This window comes from Mauremys mutica, chromosome 4 (genome assembly GCF_020497125.1).
Source record: "Mauremys mutica isolate MM-2020 ecotype Southern chromosome 4, ASM2049712v1, whole genome shotgun sequence".
In the NCBI taxonomy this organism is placed as follows: Eukaryota; Metazoa; Chordata; order Testudines; family Geoemydidae; genus Mauremys; species Mauremys mutica.
Genome location: NC_059075.1, coordinates 147,495,080 through 147,516,058, shown reverse-complemented (window position 1 = coordinate 147,516,058; position 20,979 = coordinate 147,495,080). Strand labels below are relative to the sequence as shown.

Sequence of the window (20,979 nt, the reverse complement as noted above, 5' to 3'; positions counted from 1 at the left end):
GGCTGGAGCCCCGGGCCCTTTAATTTGCCCCTGAGCCCCGGGGGGCTCTCAGCCACCTCTTCAGCTGGGAGCCCCTGGTTGATTTAAAGGCCCTGGGGCTCCCAGCCACAGCTGGTACCCCAGGGCCTTTAAATCTTGAGAGGCCCCGCCTCTTCCTGATAAGGCCACGCCCCCTCAGGACTCTGGCAGTATCGGTAAGTCCTGTAAGTTACTTTCACCCTGGGTACCTGCCATTGGCCACTGTCAGAGAACAGGATACTGGGCTAGATGGACCTTTGGTCTGACCCAATATGGCTGTTCTTACGTTCCATTATCTGTGCACAGGTTTTGTACTGATGTAACTATTACGGTTAGGGGTGTCGTTGTTTTACCAGTATAGGCATACTGCTCCAGTGCCTGATGGGGACAGTTACACTGGTATTTTTCATTCCTCTTCCCGTATGGGAATAGCTGTACCGGTTTAAGGACCTTGATACTGACAGAACTGCATCCGCACTAGGGAGAGGTTGTACCGCGTTCACTAGCCCGGTACGATCAAAGCTGTACAGTTTGTGGTAGACCAGGCCTACGCACTCTGCCCCACCTGCTGGAGTAAGCGTCCCCAAAGCCCGTTTGGCACACAAGGAGAGTGAGGCAGAGTGGGTGAGTGAGGTCCCACAGGGGGTCGGAGACGGGATGAGAACAGAAGAGTTCCCTACTTGCTGTCCTGGGATCAGACCACCACGCGGATTTGAAACACACGTTGATATTGATCCTGGCTTTCCTCTCCCCGTTCCGTTCGTGAGGGTGAACTTGGTCAGACATGAGAAGCAGCGGGGGGTTTCCCATTCAGCCATGCTACAGGCCTCTTCGCTGGCCTGGGGATCAGAAGGCCAGAAGCCGTGTGCGGCTCTGACACAGCGTGGTCTTTTCGCATGCTGTAATCCTGTAACTCTGTCCTGGAGTCGGCTGTCTAGGCACATCCTGGTCTTCGCTGAGCTGCACCTGCATGGCTGGATGGGCTGCGGTCACAAATGCTGCTTGCTAGGTAAACTTGGCGACGTTGCTTTTCAAAACTAAAGATCTCTGTTTCTTCCCCCCCGCCCCCTTCCTTCCTGCTGCTTCATGACCGTCACTCCCTGCAGACCAAAGTGGAAGACTTGGTGCAAGAGGTCTTCAGCGCTTACAAGACGAACCACCACGCCTCACAGTAAGTTACTGTAGCAGACCCAATAGAAGCCATGGGAATGTTTGACCCGGGATTCTTGAGTGAACTTTGCAGGGTGGGGCGTTTGGAAGTCATGCCCACTGGCTGGGTTTTAACCTAGGCCAAAGCACGGCCTCGAACGCGCTGCTCTCTGTCTTGGTGGTGGTTGTCAGTCGTGTTAAGTGGGCTCGACTGAGCTAGCGCGATGGGGGGGACACTCTCTTTTTCCCATCAAGAGAGAGCCCAGGAGTCAGACGTCCCGGTCTCTGCTTTTCCATCCCACGTTGGTTTGCTCACGTGTTCTGACTGGCTGTGTCGGAGATGTGGCTCATAGGAGCTTCCGGTGCAGCCTGATGCTGCATTTAGCATTCATCCAGAAACTGCAGGTCCCATCATGCATTGCTCCACTTTGACCCAAGCTGCCTAGCTGCACCCTTGGGAGGCAAGAGGATTAGATGTGTTTGCCACCTCCCGGGCTAAGCTGTTAGGGTGACTCGCTGGATCTTCAAACCCAACAGCTCTGCTGCTCTGCCCACGGTAATGCTGGCTGCACTTCGCAGTGAGATCCCTGCCCCGCCTAGCTGTGGAAAGCTTTTGTGGAGGAATGTAAGAGAGCGTCTAGGCAAGAAAATGGGGGCAGGGGTAATGCAAAGAGCCAAGTGGGCATTACGCTTGGCCTCTGAAGTGGGGTCTAGAGCTGCCCGGGCTCTTGGGAGAACACAAGGTTGCTAGTACTCTGATAAATATGGTAGTCCACACCTTGTGCTCGCTCTTCTAAGCGCTGCTCAGCAGATGGCAATTACGCCTTTACAGGATTTTAACAGCAAAGAGCATTTGTACAGTAACAATATGCAGCTGTAAACTGCAGATACAGGGCTAATCATTCCCCAGGCTGTTCTTCCTGCCCTCAAAATCCCACCTGTGTGATCTTTTCTGTACCGTCTCTTTGCACTGACTGACTGCTGGAGACATGCTTCGGGGACATTTGTAAATATCTTCAATTCATGGCGGCTGCAATATTTCTCTTCCTGCATCCTCTAGGCTAAGGATGCCTGAACAGTGGCCGGCTGAGGGCTGCATTAGCAGCTTGCAGGGCACTAGAAAGTTGCGCTTAATTTGCATCAAACCTTTCTTACCTTGATCTTGGCTACGGAGGAACTACAGATCCCAGCATGCATTGCAGCCTAGCAGCTCCGAACAAGATGGAGCGCTGCATGCTGAGGTTTTTCATGTTGCATGGTAAAGATGCAGGCACTTGCAGTCTGCTCTGTTTAATGGACGTTCTGCTGTCTCTTGGGTGGGTGTGGGGGGGTGGTGCTTGTCGTGTGGTATCCGAGTGGCCTAGAGGATGCCATGTTAGGGGCGTCCCCATTCTGTGTGGCTGGGATGTAAAAGACGAATACTCCAGCAAATGCTGGGGAAGCTTCCGAGCACTCTTCACCTTCTATTTGCCTTTCAGATTTGTTCTGCAGCGCGAGAAGCATTTCCACTACTTGAAGAGAGGCCTGAGACAACTGACGGACGCCTACGAGGTAACCACACAGTGACAAAGTCACAGCTGCCTCCTGCACCCGCCCCGTCAGCCACCCCAGTCCCACAGCTGGCAGCCGCAGTCCCCAGGGATCCTATCCAGCTTGTTTCTTGGCTTGTAAAACTTCCCACTCGTTCCCCCTGCCTTCCTCGGCCTGTCAGTCTTCCAGTACAGAGCAGGCTGCCTGGGACCTGCAGTTACTGTTTTGTCCAGGGGCACTTTTGCAGGCCCCGTATTAGCTACTGGAGCTCTGTCTTATTGCATGTCTTGCATTTCAAGGGCCGTCGGTACCACTGATTGGTTATCGCTGGGGTGTTTTATGCTTATCTTTATTTGCATTTTCCAGTTGGAGTGAAACCCAGTTTTCTAGGTGACTGGTTTAATTTCAGTTAGGCATCCTCCTTTGCTTCTCTGCTGATGCTGTGTGGCATTAAATGGCTGAAACATCATGCCCCAGATGTGGCTGCATTTCAGCAGTGGGTGAAGTGATCTCTGTGCTGTGTATATGGTCCGTAAAGCATTCTGAGATCCTTCGGCAGGAAAGCCTTTATTATTGTTTTCGGGTTATTTCCTTTCTAATTTCCATGGCTTTGCAGATGTTATGAGTTCCATGCCCTCCTAGTCCTCTGATCTGCCTTGCTTCCAATGACCTGCATTGTGACTTTTCTATTTCTCTTCCTTAGAATAATTTCAGTTGCTCGCTAACTCACCCCAGAGCCGTACAAGTGAATCAGCTTCATTGTGCTTGACCTCAGCGTAGCCCTGTCTCCATCTCCTTGCTGCCGTGTAACAAAAGTTGTATTGTCGGCAGTGCCGGTCCGGGAGCTGACTGCTTTCTTCTTTTTCCCTTTGGTAGTGCCTGGACGCCAGCCGCCCCTGGCTGTGCTACTGGATCCTGCACAGTTTGGAGCTGCTAGATGAGCCCATCCCAGAGTCTGTGGCTTCGGAGTAAGTCCTGTTCGGTGTGTGCGCGGCGCTCTGTAATGAATGCCTATTGCAGCGGGAGGTTTGCAGTCAGGAAGGCAGGATATTTGAACATAAACTCCTGGTGATCTCTTCTTGGTCTCCATGATATTTACAAGTACTGTACCCTGGTCTAGTGGGCAAAACGGGAATCCCACCTTCTCCTCAGCCTGGCTTTTAAACCATTGTGATCACCCCTAGTGAGACCTTCTGCTTAGCACCAGCTCACCCACTGAGTCCTGCGCTGAGCCCAGCGACTTGTGGCCTACATGGTATCAGTTAGAAAGACATTGGGTCTTGATTGAAAGGCTCCAGGTGATGGAGAACCCGCCTCTTGCCTAGTTGAGCTGTGTGAGGAGTGGGCGGCCCCTACCCTCGCTCTCTGACCTCAGACAGGTCCGTGAGCTACCCCACTGGAGATCAGATGCAGCAACTCGCTCCGACTTGAGACGAAATGAAACCAAGTTGCTTTGGCGCTTCGGGATGAATTCATCCCTGGGGTGACTCCACTGACTGCGCTGGACTCACACCTGGGAGGAACGTGGCCTGTTCTGTTTCGGCCCAGCACTACGTAAGGTGCCCCCATTACCTCCTGTTACCATTCGCCAAACAGGGGATCGAATGGTGCTGTTTTGGGGGGGTAGGAGAGAACCGTAGCACCCACAGGTGTGGATCTGGCCCGGGTATCACAGGCCCTGTCAGCTGCAGCCAGCGTGGTTTATAAACCAATCACCCTCTTTAGCTCTCTTGGTATTTCTCTTTTTGGGGGTTACCTCTCACTCCTTCGTGGAGCTGCTAGGCAGAGAGCGCTGACACCCCCATTCAGCTCCGCGTCAGCCCATGACTTCTAGCCAAGCTAAAGCACGTCTCTTGTGCTCTGCTACTGATTCATTGTGTGACCATGGTCAAGTCCTGTAGGGCCTGATTTTTCAGTAAGCCAAAATGGGAGGCCTCATCCGCACAGGCCAGGGCTTCACGCACACCAGTGGGGCCACATACCATGAGAGTGCTCCAGTTTCCAACGCGGCTGTGCAGTTGTGTTATCTGCATGTGGGCCTGGGGCCTTCACCTGCTGATACAGGCCTGTAACCTCTCTGTGCCTGCAATTTGTGTCTGCCATAGAAATAACTGTCCTGACCCAGGCAGGGGGCTGTTTTGTGGCTTAATTCATGAGCATTAATTTGGCCAGGATGTTTCCAGGGTCACAGCCAGTGTCCCAGGACTGTCAGAAGGTCTGGGAACCCTGTGGCCCTGGCCCCTCCAGAGGAAGAGTGGGCAAGTGTGTGGCAGATGGAGGAAAGACACCCCAGGGTTCCTGAAAATGGTGCCAGCCATGGGGACGGCACACAGACCTCCCAAGCAGGTGGAGAAGGTGCTGTACGGTGCCCAAGAACCGGAGGAAGAAGGGACCTCCCCAATCTGATGGTTACGGAAGGGCTGTGTCTGTTTGGAACCGTGCTGACGGGGCTGAAGCAGGGAGAGGGTGCAGAGGTCCCAGCATCTCACGGAGCCAGTGCTGGAATGGGTCCCACACCCTATTGGGGGATGCCATGGCTCAGCTCTGGATTCAGCAGCCGCAGAAGGCTCTGCTCTGTTCGGTCATTTGGATCAAGTTTGAACTGGGGGGATACAGAGCTCAAGAACATGGAATCCCAGGGAAAGAGCGAGAGGAAAACGACAGAGCACGGATGAAGCCGAAGGGAAGGAGAAGGCCAAGCAGAGGGCCAGGGGGAGATGAAAGCGGGAAGGGGCATGCCGGCCTGAAAGGAGAAGCACTGTAGATTACTGGAGAGGCAGCCGGATATGGGGCAGAATCTACCAGTTAGGGTTTATAGTTGGGTCTCCCTGGGCTTTCCAGTCTCTGTGTGTTTGAGCGGAGAGGGGAGCTGTGCAGCCAGGCACTGAGAGGGTTAACGCTGGGCTCACTGCACCCAGAAGTGCTGAGTCTGATTACATGCACCCCTCCCTGCTGTAACATGGGAGTGCCCCATGCGCTGTCCCGCAGCAAGCGCTGCGGTGGTCAGAGGCCTGTCCGAGCCCTGCACACTCTTGCGTGTGGATTATCAGCGCTTCTTAATCAGGTGTCGCTCACAGAAGCGGGGCGGGTTCTGCGTCTCCATCCTCCTCAGTGGGCATTCAGCCGGGCTGCCGGGCCACGCTGCCCCTTGTCGATTGCATCCCTCCCTTGGCCTCTGAGAACGATCTGCAATCGCATGTGCGGCTTCTCGTCAGCAACATCAGCCTGGCCCGAGCAGGGTTCAGCCCGAGACGCGGGAGCTGATAGGTGCCTGCTTCATGCAGATAAACTACAAATTCCCCTGCTGCTTTGACAGCCAGCTCTGTCTGAGGCACTGGAGTGAGGAGAGCTGTACAGACAGCTAACTCGCTAGCACCCGCTGTTGGAAGCGGGTTACCCCTTCTCAGCCGCGCCGATGCAGTCCTGGCTTTCCCGTTAGGTGTCTCTGGAAGCGAAATAAATCTGCTAGCTGCAGCCATGGCCTGTCTGTTTAAACACCATTTCAATTCCCGCCCCTCTCTCTGCTGGACCCCTCTGTCCCACGGGTAGTGGCTCGCTGTCCTGGCAAGCTTCCAGGTGTGCTGTGCAGGTCCATTGCCCAGGCCCGGCTCTGGCTCGGCATCGCCCGTCCCGCACCTCGGAGTGACGCTGGGGAGTGATCCCTGGAGGTGCCTTTGTCTGGGTGCTTGGCCGGGCCCCCCGTCCCTGCACGGATAACGCTGCTTCTGCAGCACAAAAGCACTTTGTGCCAGTCATCCTGCCCCAACAATAACCCCCATTGTTGCCTTCCTGAGCGGCAGGGGGCATCTTGTGACAGTCGTAGATGGTGGTGATAAGGACGCCGCCCCCGCCTCTTGTGGGCAGGGAGCTGTGCGAAGGAAGGCACTGAATGAGGTGCAGCACAGGGGAGGTTGGTTACAGATTCAGTGAGGCCGCATGCACTGGGGGGGAGGGAATGCTGCCGGTCCTGCAACGCTCCCACGCGTCTCGGAGCCAGAGACGGGAGCACGTGGCAGGGAGGGGAGGTGCTCTGGTGCTTCCTGGCTGAGCTATTTGGCATTGCGTACAGGCAAGAGCTGCTGATTAAGAGGAGCTGTGTGGAAAGGGAAGGCAGTGTTGTGCAGGGGGTAGAGCACTGGACTGGGACTCAGGAGACCTGGGTTCTGTGCTCAGATCTGCCACTGGTCTGCTGGGTGACCTTGGGCAAATCACTTCCCTTTCTGTGCCTCAGTTTCACCACCTGTAAAATGGGGACAGGGATGCTAACCTGCTTTGGAAAGCGCTTTGAGATGGACCGGTGGAAAACTCTAGGAGTTATTAGTAATAATTAACGTTGCTGATTAATTACAGTTAACTCACACAATTAACTTTACACACACCACTGGCGAATGTATCAAGTGCTCAAATTGAAAAATAAACGAGAGAAAAATATTTTTCCCCTCTGATCTCTCTTGTTGCTTCTAATGTTCCGGGCTCCTTATTACATGGCAGGAAAAAGGCTTCAGTCAGAAGGGTGATCATCCCCTTTAAACTACCAAATGTTTTTGCCTGTCCAAAGCAAAGAAGAAAGGTGCTGAGATGATAACTGCACTGGGATATTATTATTACTAGGGCTGTCAAGCGATTTAAAAAATGAATCGCAGTTTTAATCACACTGTTAAACAGTAGAATACCAATTGACATTTAACAACTATTTTTGGATGTTTTTCTACATTTTAAAATGTACTGATTTCATTTACAATACAGAATATGAAATGTACAGTGCTCACCTTCTATTATTATTTTTATTACAAATATTTGCACAGTAAAAATGATAAAAACTAGTATTTTTCAATTCACCTCATACAAGTACTGGAGTGCCATCTCTTTATTGTGAAAGTGCAACTTACCAACGTAGATTTCTTTTTTGTTACATAACTGCACTCAAAAACAAAACAGTGCAAAACTTCAGAGCCTAGAGTCCACTCAGTCCTCCTACTTGTTCAGCCAATCGCTAAGAGAAACAAGTTTGTTTACATTTGCAGGAGATAACGCTGCCTGCTTCTTATTTACAATGTCACCTGAAAGTGAGAACAGGCATTCGCATGGCACTTTTGTAGCCAGCATTGCAAGGTATTTACGTGCCAGATACGCTGAACATTCATATGCCCCTTCATGCTTCAGCCACCATTCCAGAGGACATGCTTCCATGCTGATGATACTTGTTTAAAAAAATAATACGTTAATTACTTAGGCCTTATCTACACTGCCACTTTACAGTGCTGAAACTTTCTCACTCGGGGGAGTGCAGAAACACCCCCTGAACGATGCAAGTTTCAGCACAGTGGCAGTGTAGACAGTACACCAGTGCTGGGAGCTGCTTCCCTCATGGGGGTGGTTTTTTTACAGCACAGAGAAAGCTCTTTACAGCGCTTTCACGCTGGTAGTGAAGACGTAACCTTAGTGACTGAACTCCTTGGGGGAGAATTGTATGTCCCCTGCTCTGTTTTACCCACATTCTGCCATATATGTCATGTTCTAGAAATCTCAGATGATGACCCACCATAAATGGTTCACGTTAAGAACACTTTCACTTCAGATTTCACAAAATGCAAAGAATGTGAGATTTCTAAAAATAGCTACAGCACTCGACCCAAGGTTTAAGAATCTGAAGTGCCTTCCAGACTCTGAGAGGGATGAGAAGTGGCGCATGCTTTCAGAAGTCTTAAAAGAGCAACACTATGATGCGGAAACTATAGAATCCAAACCACCAAAAAAGAAGAATAACCTTCTGTTGGTGGCATCTGACTCAGATAATGCAAATTAATGTGTATCAATCTGCTCTGCTTTGGATTGCTACCAAGCACACCCCGTCATCAGCATGGACGCACGTCCTCTGGGATGGTGGTTGAAGCATGAAGGGACATATGAGTATTTAGTGCATCTGGCATGTAAATATCTTGCAACACCGGTTACAACAGTGCCATGTGAACGCCTGGTCTCACTTTCAGGCGACGTTGTAAACAAGAAGCGGGCAAATTATCTCCTGCAAATACGGCATAAACAAACTTGTTCATCTCAGTGATTGGCTGAAGCAGGACTCATTGGACTTGTAGGCTTTAAAGTTTTACATTGTTTTATTTTCGAATGCAGGGTTTTTGTACATGAGTCTACATTTGTAAGTTGCGCTTCCATGATAAAGAGATCGCACTACAGTACTTAAGTGAATTGAAAAATACTTTTTTTTTTACAATGCAAATATTTGTAATAAAAAATAAAGGGAGCACTGTACACTTTGTATTCTGTGTTGTAATTGAAATCAATATATTTGCAAATGTAGAAAACATCCAAAAATATTTAAATAAGTGGTGTTCTATTATTAACAGTGCATTTAATAACTATTAATTTTTTTATCGCGCGATTAATCACGATTAATTTTTTTTAATTGCTTGACAGCCCTAGTAGTAGTAATATCCCGTGGCAGTTCTTATCACCTCAGCACCTTTCTTCTTTGCTTTGGACAGGAGAAGACATTGGGTAGTTTAAAGGGGCTGATCACACTTCTGACTGAAGCCTTTTTCCTGTCAGGTAACAAGGTGTGTGTACAGTTGTGCTGTTTCTCCTCACCCCACCCCTGCCATCACCCCTTACGGGGGACAGACATTTGTAAAGATCTGAACCCTCCCGACTCCGTGAGAGCTCTCCAGGCAGGTGGAGCGCGTATTGAAATCACCCAGGTGTCAGGCGGACCGCATCCCTTTAACTGCAGAGACTCCGTGGACGGGGAGCTAGAAGGGACTGGGCCCTGTGGCCCGTTGCCAGGCATGCCCCAGCTGCTTTGCTAGGTTGCTGTTGAGCTGCCAGATACTCTGGATGCTGTTGGTCACTGGTTAGTATCTAGTTTAGCGCTCGCTTGATTCCCGCCCCCACCCCTTTTAACAGCATGCCGGGATTGCTCTAGTGATCGCGCTTCCTCGTCCCTTCTCAGACCCTAGCATCCCTCCCCATTCACCCCAGCTGGCCCTCGGGGCTCTTCGGGATCTGCAGGTGTCTGTGTCGGGGGAGAACGCCAGCGAGCGCTCTTGCTCTGCGTCCACCCACATCGATTCTGCTCTTGTCCCAGCCGCAGCAGCACCTGACGTGGTGTTGGAATCTCAGCTCTCGTCTTCGCTGGCAGGAAGCTGCGTCCTTAGCTCGGCCGGGCTCACACGGCTGAACTAACACTAACTGAAGTCCTGGCGCGCACAAGGCACTGTGGAGATTTCACACGTGTTAGCAGATCAGGATAAAGACCGGGGGGAGCCCAGGGTTCCCCCCTGCCCTGCTGAATCATGGGAAGACTCCAGACGGGGCTTGTCTGCACTAGGATTTCACAGGAGCTGAGAACACACCACCTTTCCTCGGGAAGATGCAGGTGTGAGAGAGAACAGCTCAGAAACCCGGATTGGAATTCCCTTCGTGCTGTAATAATGATGAGAAGCCCAAGTTCTTCTGTCGCACTTTCTAGCCACAGATCTCCATGTGCTTCACAAAGCAGGCCGATATCACTATCCCCATTTTACAGATGGGGAAACTGAGGCACAGGGCAGGCAGTGACTTGCCCAAGGTCACTCAGCAGGCCAGTGGCAGAGCCGGGAACAGAACTGAGTTCTCCTGAGTCCCAGTCCAGTGCTCTCTCCACTGGAAAAGCTGTTCTGTGAATTGTAGGGGGGGTAGGAGGGATGTGGAAAGAGGAAGTTTTATCGTTTCATCTAATCAGATTGTCCCCTTCAATATACGTCTGACTGGATTAATTTTACCCCCTCTGAAATCTGCCTGGGCTTGCACCTTTATTTCATTTTGGAAACCCATCTAGCTACAGAAAGGCTGGAGGAAGGGTTGCAGTGTCGGTGTTGGACTGTCCCTCGGGAGGTTCTGCCGTTGAATCCACACACCTGGGGAGATCTATGTGAGTCGTGGTGGGGGGTTAGGATCGGGCGAGAACCTGGAGCCATCAATCCATCCAAAACAAGTGACCGGCACTCAGAGCCGTTGCTTTTGACAAACAGACCCCAATCCCAGCTTCTCCGCTGCGAAGAGATGCAGCCCACGGTGGCACTTAGCAGGGAACGTGCATCAACCCCCTAGTTACTGGGGGCAAAGGAGCAAAGCAGAGGAGGGAAACGGCAATGAGAAGCCACCAGGCAGGGAATGGTGGTGGCTGCTGAAGATCTGTCGTCTCACCAGGCCGATGGCGTCAGTGAACAGGACTGAGCTGCCATGTTGAGTGTGGGACTCCCCAAACCTGACACGCACAGTTCCAGGTTCTAGCTAGAATTAAGGGCCAGGAGGCAAGCCACCAGCACGGCCCGGCAAATCGCTATTTAAACGCCTTCTTCCAGAAGCCGCAATTAAAGGGACGCTTATGAACGTGGGGCTAGAAGAAACCCTGGGAGGCTAATATGAAGGGCCAAGGAGAGAGTTGGCTGTATTTTAAAGAAGCCCTATTGAGGGCGCAGGAACAAACCATCCTGATGTGCAGAAGGAATAGTAAATATGGCAGCGACCGGCTTGGCTTAACAGTGAAATCTTCAGTGAGCTTAAACTGAAAAGGGAAGCTTACAAGAAATGGAAATGTGGACAGATGACTGGGAGTATAAAAACGTTGCTCAAGCATGCCGGGGTGTAATCAGGAAGGCCAAGGCACAATTGGAGTTGCAGCTAGCAAGGGTTGTTAAGAGTAACAAGAAGGGTTTCTATGGGTATGTTAGCAACAAGAAGGAGGTCAGGAAAGTGTGGGACCCTTAATGAATGGGGGAGGAGACCTAGTGACAGATGGTGTGGAAAAAGCTGAAGTACTCAATGCTTTTTTTGCCTTGGTCTTCACAGACAAGGTCAGTTCCCAGACTGCTGCACTGGGCAGCACACAGTATGGGGAGGAGGTGAGCAGCCCTCAGCAGTGAGAGAACAGGTTAAGGACTATTTAGAAAAGCTGGACGTGCACAAGTCCCTGGGTCCAGATCTAATGCATCCGAGGGTGCTGAGAGAGTTGGCTGATGAAAACTCGTGGGGATCGGGGGAGGTCCCGGACGATTGGAAAAATCGTGGTGCCCGTCTTTAAAAAAGGGAAGAAGGAGAACCTGGGGAACTACAGCCTCACTTCAGTCCCCGGCAAAATCATGGAGCAGGTCCTCAAGGAATCCATTTTGAAGCCCTTGGAGGAGAGGAAGGTGATGAGGAACAGTCAACATGGATTCACCAAGGGCAAGTTATACCCGACCCACCTAATTGCCTTCTATGAGGAGATAACTGGCTCTGTGGATATGGGGAAAGCAGTGGATGTGATATATCTTGACTTTAGCAAAGCTTTTGATACAGCTCCCACAGTATTCTTGCCAGCAAGTTAAAAAAAGTGTGGGCTGGATGAATGGACTATAAAGTGGACAGAAAATGGCTAGATTGTCAGTCTCAACGGGTAGTGATCAATGGCTCCATGTCTAGTTGGCAGCCGGTATCAAGCGGAGTGCCCCAGGGGTTGGTCCTGGGGCCAGTTTTGTTTAACATCTTCATTAATGATCTGGATGATGGTATTTATTGCACCCTCAGCAAGTTCGCAGATGACACTAAGCTGCGTGGAGAGGTAGATACACTGGAGGGTAGGGATGGGGTCCAGCGTGACCTAGACAAATTAGAGGATTGGACCAAAAGAAATCAGATGAGGTTCAACAAGGACAAGTGCAGAGTCCTGCACTTAGGAAGGAAGAATCCCATGCACCGCTACTGACTAGGGACTGATAAACACCGGCTGGGGGGCTTGAGCCCCCAAAGAGCAGCCAGGTCTCCCCAGAGGTCTGGCTCAGTGGGATGCGCCGGGTGGAGCTTGCAGGGTGAAGCAGGAGGGCTGGAGCCCAGAGGCTCTGTCTCGGAGGCGGGAGGCCGCGTGGCCGGCCTTGGCGGAAGAGTGGGACCCTTGGGGGACTGGCGCGCTGAAAAGCTCCTCCATGGGACTGTTTAAAAGCTGGGGGCTAGCACCGATCCCGGAGATCTGCTGCAGCAGGTGCGGCCTGCGGCGAGTGCAGGCTCCAGGGGATCGATTGCACTAGGCCTGAACTGCGCTGCAGGCTGTAATCTGCATGGGGCAGACCTCTGTCCTCGGGATGCCACATTGTCTGCGTAGGCTCACAGGCCACATGGGAGGCCCCTCCATCTCCAGTGCCCTGCTCCCCCAGCGCCTGACGATGGGCTCTGCTTCCATTTTCTTTGTAAATTACCTGCCCAGCCGCCCTTTCCCTTCAGAGATTCCCAGGCCAGCAGGGAACCCTGTGACCATTTCATCTGACCTCCTGTCTAAGCTAGGCCAGAGACCTGCCCCGGAACAATTCCTAGAGCAGAGCTTGTAGAAAACCATCCAATCTTGATGTAAACATGCACCACAGCCCTTGGTAAGTTGTTCCAGTGGTTAATTCCCCTCAGTTGTTCCGGACCCTGCTAGGTTCTCTCGGAACCCTTTGGGGTTTTGCTGTCGACCTGGGCGTCCCTTTCTTACGTTCGTAGTGCTCCAGGTTAGGCTTCAACTCTCAACCTCGGCGACCCAGCGCAAGCCAAGTACTGCTGCAGTAGTGCTGTGTGCTAGCCGTCTGCGCCGCCAGAGCAAAACCGCTGGTGGGACTGGCGATCTGTGAATCCCCCCAGGTCCCACGCGCTAGCCGCTGCACCACAGAGCCAGCTAGTTCTTGCACCCAGCAGACAGGCCGGGGCTCTGTGCTGAAGATTTGAAGTGCAGGTTTGGGTGAATTGTGCCCAGATATTTTTTTGACCAACCCCGTCTCTCCTTCCAGCGTCTGCCAGTTCCTAAGCCGGTGCCAGAGCCCCAGCGGTGGGTTCGGAGGAGGGCCGGGCCAGCACCCCCATCTCGCTCCCACCTATGCCGCTGTCAATGCTCTCTGCATCATCGGCACCGAAGAGGCCTTCAGCGTCATCAACAGGTGAAACCAGCTCCTGGCCTGCTACGGCAGGTGGGAGGGAGGTGACCCAAATCACAGCCCTTCTCTCCAGAGGGCTGGAGCCCCGCCTCCTCTGATGGCTTGGTACAGCTCTCGCGGGTGTATCAGTGCCAGGTGTCAGCAGAGCCACCATCGGGCGCGGCCCGTGTGTGTACACGGGAGAAACGCCGGCTGAGGACTTTGCCACAAGGGCTTTGAGGGTTCTGCTACACAAGGTGCTCGTGTGCTGCACTCCCATGGGAGTTATTGGGGTTCTCGGCTGTCCAGCACCTCACAGGATTTGGGCCCTGGGTGTCCTTGTGTTAAGCCACCCACCCTCAAACCCCCAGTCCAGGCCCAGATCTCTGCCCGGGCAAAAGTGCTCCTCCTGGAACCCTCGCTGAAGTCAGGCCCCTCCCACTGCCTCTGTTGGTTGGTTCCCCTGTGTGGGTGGGGATGTGGCAGTTTGATTGGCTGGGTGGTGTGACTTACTTTAAAAGACAAATCGTGAACCACTGTTGTGATTGTGAAAGCGAGACGCTAACAGGGCTGGCTGGAGCTAACCCTGCAATGGCAATGGCCCCTGTCTCCTTACCTAGGGCTCTTAAACCCTCATGCGTCCGGGCATGAACCAACCACTAACCGTCAGGGGTCAGGCAGGAACTGGCCAGGCTGTCCTAGCATTGCCTGTTCGATTCAGCTGCAAGTGGGCCCGCGGCCTGGCCAGCTCCTGCGTCGGGCGGCGTGAGCCCCTAACAATGCCTTTGCTGCTTTTCAGGGAGAAGCTCTTGGAGTATCTGTACTCGCTGAAACAGCCCGATGGCTCCTTCATCATGCACGTGGGAGGTGAAGTGGATGTCAGGTGGGTGGGAGCCTTCACAGCACCGGTCAGAAATTCCAAGGCCAAGAGGGACATGGGCTGACCTCCTGCATCACCCACCCCACAGATTCCCCCTCCAGCCCAATAGCTTGTGGCTAAGTCGTCCCGTCCTGGTTTAAAGACTCTGGGTGATGGAGGCATGGAATAGCCGGTGTCGCCTGCCTGGCAGTGTCCCACGTTGAAATCCTTCTCTGCCAGGCACCCCTGCAGCTACGGACAGTGTGGGGACGTAGCGAAAGGCAGTGCGTGGCTGTCTCAGTGTTGGGGCTTGTCTGTGGGGGGGCCTCTTCCTGCCGGGACTGTGCCAGGGTAGTTCTAATGTTGCACCTCCCATAGACGTGAAGCCAGAAAAAGGCCCTCTTCTCCGGGGGTCAGCCACACTGGGAGTTATCCAGAGCGGTAGAAATAGATGGTCAATTTCCCCATGTAGACAAGGCCTTTATTTCACCAAAAGCAAACCACAGCCGACGAGATGATCTAGGGTTTCTGTCTGGGAGGTGTCCAGTGTGGGACGTCTTCTGAATTTTGCTGTAGTCCTTCAGCGTTGCTTACCTGGAGCAGCGCCTGAGGCCCTGGCGGAGGAGCTGTCTCCTGGCTTGCTGTCACTCCGCAGATCAGGGGTCTGTTAGGGAGGCAGCATTGCCTAGTGGACAGAGCACTGGACTGGGACTCAGAGGAACTGGATTCTATGCCCGGCCCTGCCACTGGCCTGCTGCGCCACCTTGGGCAAGTCACTTCCTGGCCCCGTGCCTCAGTTTTCCCATCTCCAGGATGAGGATAATGATATTGACCTGCCTTGTAAAGTGCTTTGAGCTCTACAGCTGGAAAGTGCTAGGTAAAAGCGAGGGGTTATTCTGATAACCTTGCAAGGCGCTGCTGGAGTGGGGCACTGAGTGAATCTCTCCTAGGGATAAAGGGACTTGCACGGTAGCGAATCTTGTATTTATGCCGTTAGAAGCCAAACTCAGCGGAGCAGGAAGCGCTGGGGGATGGCTGGATGCTCGTGGAGTTGGCAGTGCAGAAGCTGCCAGCCCTGGGGCTGTCCATGGCAAGTGATGGGGCTGACTCTCCCATCCGTCTTTCCATCACAGGAGCGCATACTGCGCCGCCTCAGTGGCTTCGCTGACCAACATCATCACGCCCACGCTCTTCGCAGGGACTGCCGAGTGGATCGCAAGGTGAGCAGAGCCCAGAGGGCTGCCGCTCTGTGCAGCGCTGCAGACTGTACCCCGGGGAGAAACGAGGCTCCCCCCTGTTGGGGCAGGCCCCTGCGAGATCCCATGGGCTCAGCGGGCTGCACACGGGGCTGCGCACCACGCTAGGGGCTTGCATTGCAGTGCCGGGGGCGAGCTGGGGGAAGAGAAGCATTAGGCGTTGGCATCAGCGGCTGTTTCCGTGTTCTCCCTGCCCTGAATTAGGTGCCAGAACTGGGAGGGTGGCATTGGCGGAGTCCCGGGCATGGAGGCCCACGGAGGATACACTTTCTGTGGCCTGGCAGCGCTGGTCATTCTGAAGCAGGAGGACTCACTGAATCTGAAATGTTTGTTAGTAAGTGACTCTGCCGGGGGCGCGCGCTCCTTGCCCTTGGGGAGGCTGGAACCGCGCAGCTGAGGAGGGCCCCGTTTGGTGACACCGCCCCACGGCGCGTCCCAGGCAGTGTGGCTGGGGGGCGCTGGGCTAGATACCCCATGCTGACAGTGCAGAGCGGCATTGGGGTGGCCGGTACCCGTCTTGCGGGCAACGTTCCTGCTCTTTGACAGATTCCAACACCCGGGCACCAGCCCGGAGTGCCGGATGGCTGGCACGCCGACCTGTCGGAAGTTGCTTTGCTCAGGCTGAGGGCTCCTCTCCACAGTGCAGAAAGAAAGTGGTTTCCTGGGCCCATGGAGGTTAGAGGGGAGCTGGCAAGAGGCTAACAGCTGCTCCTGTTGGTGAAGAGGTGAAATCCAGGGTCAGAGGGTGGGAAATGGAGCCAGGCGCTGGTGCCACAAAGCCGGTCGTCCCATGGCGGCTGTGACTGTCCGAGCCCTGACGCGTGCCCCGTCTGTCCCTTCCAGCACTGGGTCACGAGCCGGCAGATGCGCTTTGAGGGCGGTTTCCAGGGCCGCTGTAACAAGCTGGTGGATGGCTGCTACTCGTTCTGGCAGGCGGGCTTGCTGCCCCTCCTCCACCGAGCACTGCATGCCAAAGGTGAGTCTGGGGGCTGGGCGGCGCTTACAGCAGCGAAGCCAGGCACAGCTAGGCTGCTGGGTCGTCTGCATCAGTGGCCAGGTTGCCTCCCTAGCAGAGGGATCATATAAAGCTGCCTGGAGATTAAAGGTAATCTAGGTCTGGCCTCATGTTTCAATGAATACTTTGTCACAGGTTTTAATAAGGGTAATGAAGAGCTATGGGGTAGTGGCAGGGTTGCTAGTGGAAATGAGGCTATGGAAGTAGCAATTACCACATCCAAAGTGGAAGGTCAAACTCAGTTTAATGGACTAAATCAGGGGGCCTGGATAATGGCCATCCAAGAATATTAAAGCAACTGGCCTGTGAAATTGCAAGCCCAATAGCAAGGATTTTTAATGGATCTGTGAACTCGGGGGTCATATCCTGTGATTGGAGAATTGTTAATATGGTCCCTGGATTTAAGAAAAGAGGAAGAAAAAAAAAAAGTGCCCTGGGAAACTACAGGCCTGTTAGTTTAACCTCGGTTGTGTGCAAGGTCCTAAAAACAAATTTTGAAAGTTAAAGTAGCTAAGGCCATAGAGGTGAAGGGTAACTGGGATGAAACACAACATGGTTTTACCAAGAGGAGATCATGCCAGAGCAGCGCGATCTTTCTCTGAGAAGAGAACTGGGTTTTAGAGAGAGGAAATGCAGTGGGACTAATCTCCCTGGGTTCAGTCAGGCATTTGCTACAGTCCTGAATGGACAATTATTAGTCAAACTGGAGCAGCTGGGGCTTAATATGAGAACTGAAAGGTGAGTACGGAGCTGGTTAAAGGGGAGACTACAGCGGATCACACTGAAAGGTGAACGGTCAGGCTGGAGGGAGGTTACCAGTACAGTTCCTCAGGGGTCGGTCTCGGGACCAATCTCATTTAACATTTTCCTTAACGACGTTGGCACGAAACGTGGGAGTGCGCTAATCAAATGTGTGGCTGACTGGCAGTACGAAGGAAGTGCTGCTTGTTCCTGGCGTCGGCCCGGGCTTTGTTCTCCCAGGCTGGGATTCCAGGGATGGCCGAGCGCTTTCCCTAGTTACAAATATTTCTGCGCAGCCGGTCGGGGCTGGGGAGCGGGGCTCCTGGGCCGCCGCCTCGCCTCTGCCACTGACTTCCTGGGTGACACTGGGCAAGATCTTTAACATCTCTGTGCCCTTGCCCCCGCCCCGTCTGCAGGATCACGGGGGTGTCAGAGAGGGGGAGCAGGGTCGGCAAGGCCAGCGAGCGCGGCAGCGGCGCGAGGGGAGCGTGAGGCGGGTTCTGTGTCACGCCGCGTGGGGCGTTTCCTCGCCTGGCAGAGGCAGAGAGAAGTGCGAGATCACGCCGGGTGGGCGTGTAGGGGGAGGGGGTTCAGAAGCTCCTATGGGAGTTAGGTGCCCAGCTCCCCGTGACTCTCAGCACCTCACTGCCTGCCAGCAGGAGCGTGGGGGGTGGTTTGGAGCAGCCATTATTCTTAAAGCCACCCCCCGCCTCCCATGATCCCCACCGCCAGGCACTCTCCTGGCTCCCTGTGCTTGGAGGGCCTCCCTCTGGGCACCCGGGGCTCTGTTAGCTGTGACCTCAGAGTGGGGGGGACACCTGGGGGCAGGGCCAGCTTCATGAAGTCCCCGCCTAAGGCCCCGCTAGCCCGCAAAGCAAACACGTTTCCCTGCGTGGGGGAGGCCAGTGACGCTCCCTCTGGCCAGCCTCATCCCTGGCACAGGTACAGTGGGATGGGGCCAGTCTCGCTCTCCTTGGCCGGGGGCACTTTCTCACTTTCCCTAACCGCCCCCCGCGGCCTGTGCTCCCTCCCCAGGCGACCCTGCCCTCAGCATGACGCACTGGATGTTCGACCAGCAGGCACTGCAAGAGTACATCCTCCTGTGCTGCCAGTGCCCTGCTGGGGGGCTGCTGGACAAGCCGGGCAAGTGAGTACCTGCGAGGAGGTCCCAGCGCCCGCTCAGCGCGCTGGCTGCCTGGAAATCCGCGGCTGGTGCGTCCCCGAGAGCCAGCGTGGCCCAGGACAGGGCTGAAGGGGTTAAGAGAAGGCTGCGGCATCGAGCGGCTCATTAGGGCTCACAGGGGTGGTGCTGGGGGGCTCCAAAGAGGGGCTGGGGGCTGCTTTGCACTGTGCGGGGGGGGCGTCTGACCAAATGTGTCCCTGCTTGACTGCAGGTCACGGGATTTTTATCACACCTGCTACTGCCTGAGCGGGCTGTCGATAGCCCAGCACTTCGGCAGCGGAGACCTGCTCCACGAGGTGGTGCTGGGAGTTCCTGAGAATCGCCTGGTAAGGGGGGTTCGCGGCCGGGCATCGGCAGGAGGCTGGCGCTGCCCAGGGGGCGATGGAGCCCTCCCCACATCAGGCCATGGCCATGACCGGGATGGCACGGATTGCTGCGCGCCCTCGTCCCTGGGTCGCACGGGGCGGGATTAGAGCTGGATCCATGTGAATACCGGCCTGGCCCGTCGCTGCGAGTGCGGTCCCCCTGAGGCCTTGTGGCTGGGGCCGGCCTGGCATTCCCCAGCATCACACCGCAGTGCGCCACAGGAGGCCTGCCCTGCGTTGCTACCCACATGGGGAGACGGGGCGGCGGATTCCAGCCTTGCATTCGGGGCTGTAGGAGGCTGGGGCGTGCACCTCAGCACCAGGCGGCTGAGCGCATGAGGACTGGACGCCTGACTCCTTAGGGGGGGCCTGGTGATGGAGGCTGGGTCAGCGGGAGCCCTCTTCCTTTCCCAGGCACCCCTAGCCCTTTGGGAGAGCACAGCCCTGAGTGTGGGTCGCAGCCGGGCTGCCCCAGGCTGATTCCCATGGCCCCTGTGGGCCGCAGGGGCAGCCTTCCTCCTCCTCCTCCTCAAGGGCTGCAGCTGGTACAAAATTGATTCACAATGGGCCCTTCCTGGAATCTATGATAGTCTTGTCTGATCTCCGGGATAACGCAGGCCAGAGACCTGCCCCAGAATAATGCCTAGTGCACAGGATGCACAACAGCATCCCCAGTGCCTCTGCCCCACACGTCCTCCCACGCCCGGGTGCCCTTTGTGCCTGGGCCATGTGAGCCGCTCGCCAGGCCCGGCCTCCCCCTTACCACTGTTAACTCGGATGTGTTTCCCCTCGCAGCAACCGACGCACCCAGTGTACAACATCTCCCCCGACAGAGTGGTGCAGGCGGTCATGCACTTCCTGCGGCAGCCCGTCCCCAGCATGCCGGCGGCGGAGGAGGCGACAGGGGCTGCTGGAGACTAGAGGTGGCTGCTCCCTTCGCGGAGGCTGGACAGAAGGGCTCTCCCTGCAGTCGGAGCGCAGCGCGGAGCCCACCCCGCGGGGCGATCCTTGTGGTTGGAGAGCGGGACAGACAGAGCACTCCCCCCTTGGGCCGGTGCGAGCTCAGGGCACTAGCCAGACCAAAAATAGCCACGTCGGCCCCCTGCCATAGGCGCCCTGGGCCCCACTAACCTTCCTGCCAGGAGCAAAGCTGCTCTGAAATAACGGGCTGTGAACGTTTTAGCATCAATAAACCAGAACTGGTTCCTTGGCACCATACTAAATCCGCCCTGCTGCTGCTATCCAGCCTGGCCCGTGCAGGCCCTGCCCCCCACGGCACCAGGCGGGGGGCCTGTTCAAAATTAACACCGCAGGAGGAGAGAGAGGCGGGTGCCACAGGGCCTGCTGCCGCTACGGGCTGAACCTTAGCTTGGCACTGGGATGAGGGGCTGATGGGAGGTGGTCACTGGGGCAGGGGTCCTTGCTGCTGGGGGGCCTTGGGTGGAACGGGAAACCCAGCAGGAGTCCAGTTAAGGGGACAGGACTGAAATGGGCTGCAGCCCCCTGCCCCCAGTCTTGCGAGGTGATTCTGCCCATGTGGTTATTAAACCTTTTTCTGGCTGCCTCCTCACCTCAGTGCAGGGTGCAGCGAGCCTGCCCTTCGCATCCTGGCTCTGCGGTGAGAGGGGCCAAAGCCTGGCACGGCCGCAGGCTCGGGGTGGACCAATGGGAGCAGGAGTCAGCCTGGCCTCTGCTCCTAGGCCCCAGTGCTTGAGTCTGCTCCAGCCCAGCATGAGCCAGGGCCTGTGGCCGGAGCTGCCTGTGCTCCATGTCCAACTGCCTTCGTGCTGCCCCGGCCTGTCCTGAGCGCTGAGATAGGGGAGCTGGCTCTGCCCTTTCCAGCCCCCCAGTGCCAGCTGCAGCCTCTGTTCTTACCTTGCCTAGTGGGGGGCTGGGGGTTCTGCACTCAGCTGTGTCAGTAAAACACCAGGGGCCCACGCCTGA

At 55.0% G+C, this 20,979-nt stretch overlaps 1 protein-coding gene across 1 annotated transcript in view; it reads left to right on the top strand.

Annotated features, from left to right (window-relative positions):
* Positions 1 to 20,258, top strand: part of LOC123368776 (protein farnesyltransferase subunit beta-like) — a 29,505-nt gene extending 9,247 nt beyond the window's left edge. The window contains exons 2-12 of the mRNA XM_045013862.1: positions 1,125 to 1,189; positions 2,646 to 2,718; positions 3,574 to 3,665; positions 13,494 to 13,640; positions 14,416 to 14,499; positions 15,609 to 15,695; positions 15,936 to 16,065; positions 16,575 to 16,707; positions 18,523 to 18,634; positions 18,882 to 18,996; positions 19,831 to 20,258. Of these exons, the coding sequence (XP_044869797.1) occupies positions 1,125 to 1,189; positions 2,646 to 2,718; positions 3,574 to 3,665; positions 13,494 to 13,640; positions 14,416 to 14,499; positions 15,609 to 15,695; positions 15,936 to 16,065; positions 16,575 to 16,707; positions 18,523 to 18,634; positions 18,882 to 18,996; positions 19,831 to 19,956 (1,164 nt within the window). The 3' untranslated portion in view covers positions 19,957 to 20,258. The remainder of the gene's footprint in view (positions 1 to 1,124; positions 1,190 to 2,645; positions 2,719 to 3,573; positions 3,666 to 13,493; positions 13,641 to 14,415; positions 14,500 to 15,608; positions 15,696 to 15,935; positions 16,066 to 16,574; positions 16,708 to 18,522; positions 18,635 to 18,881; positions 18,997 to 19,830) is intronic.
* The last annotated feature ends 721 nt before the right edge of the window (positions 20,259 to 20,979 follow it).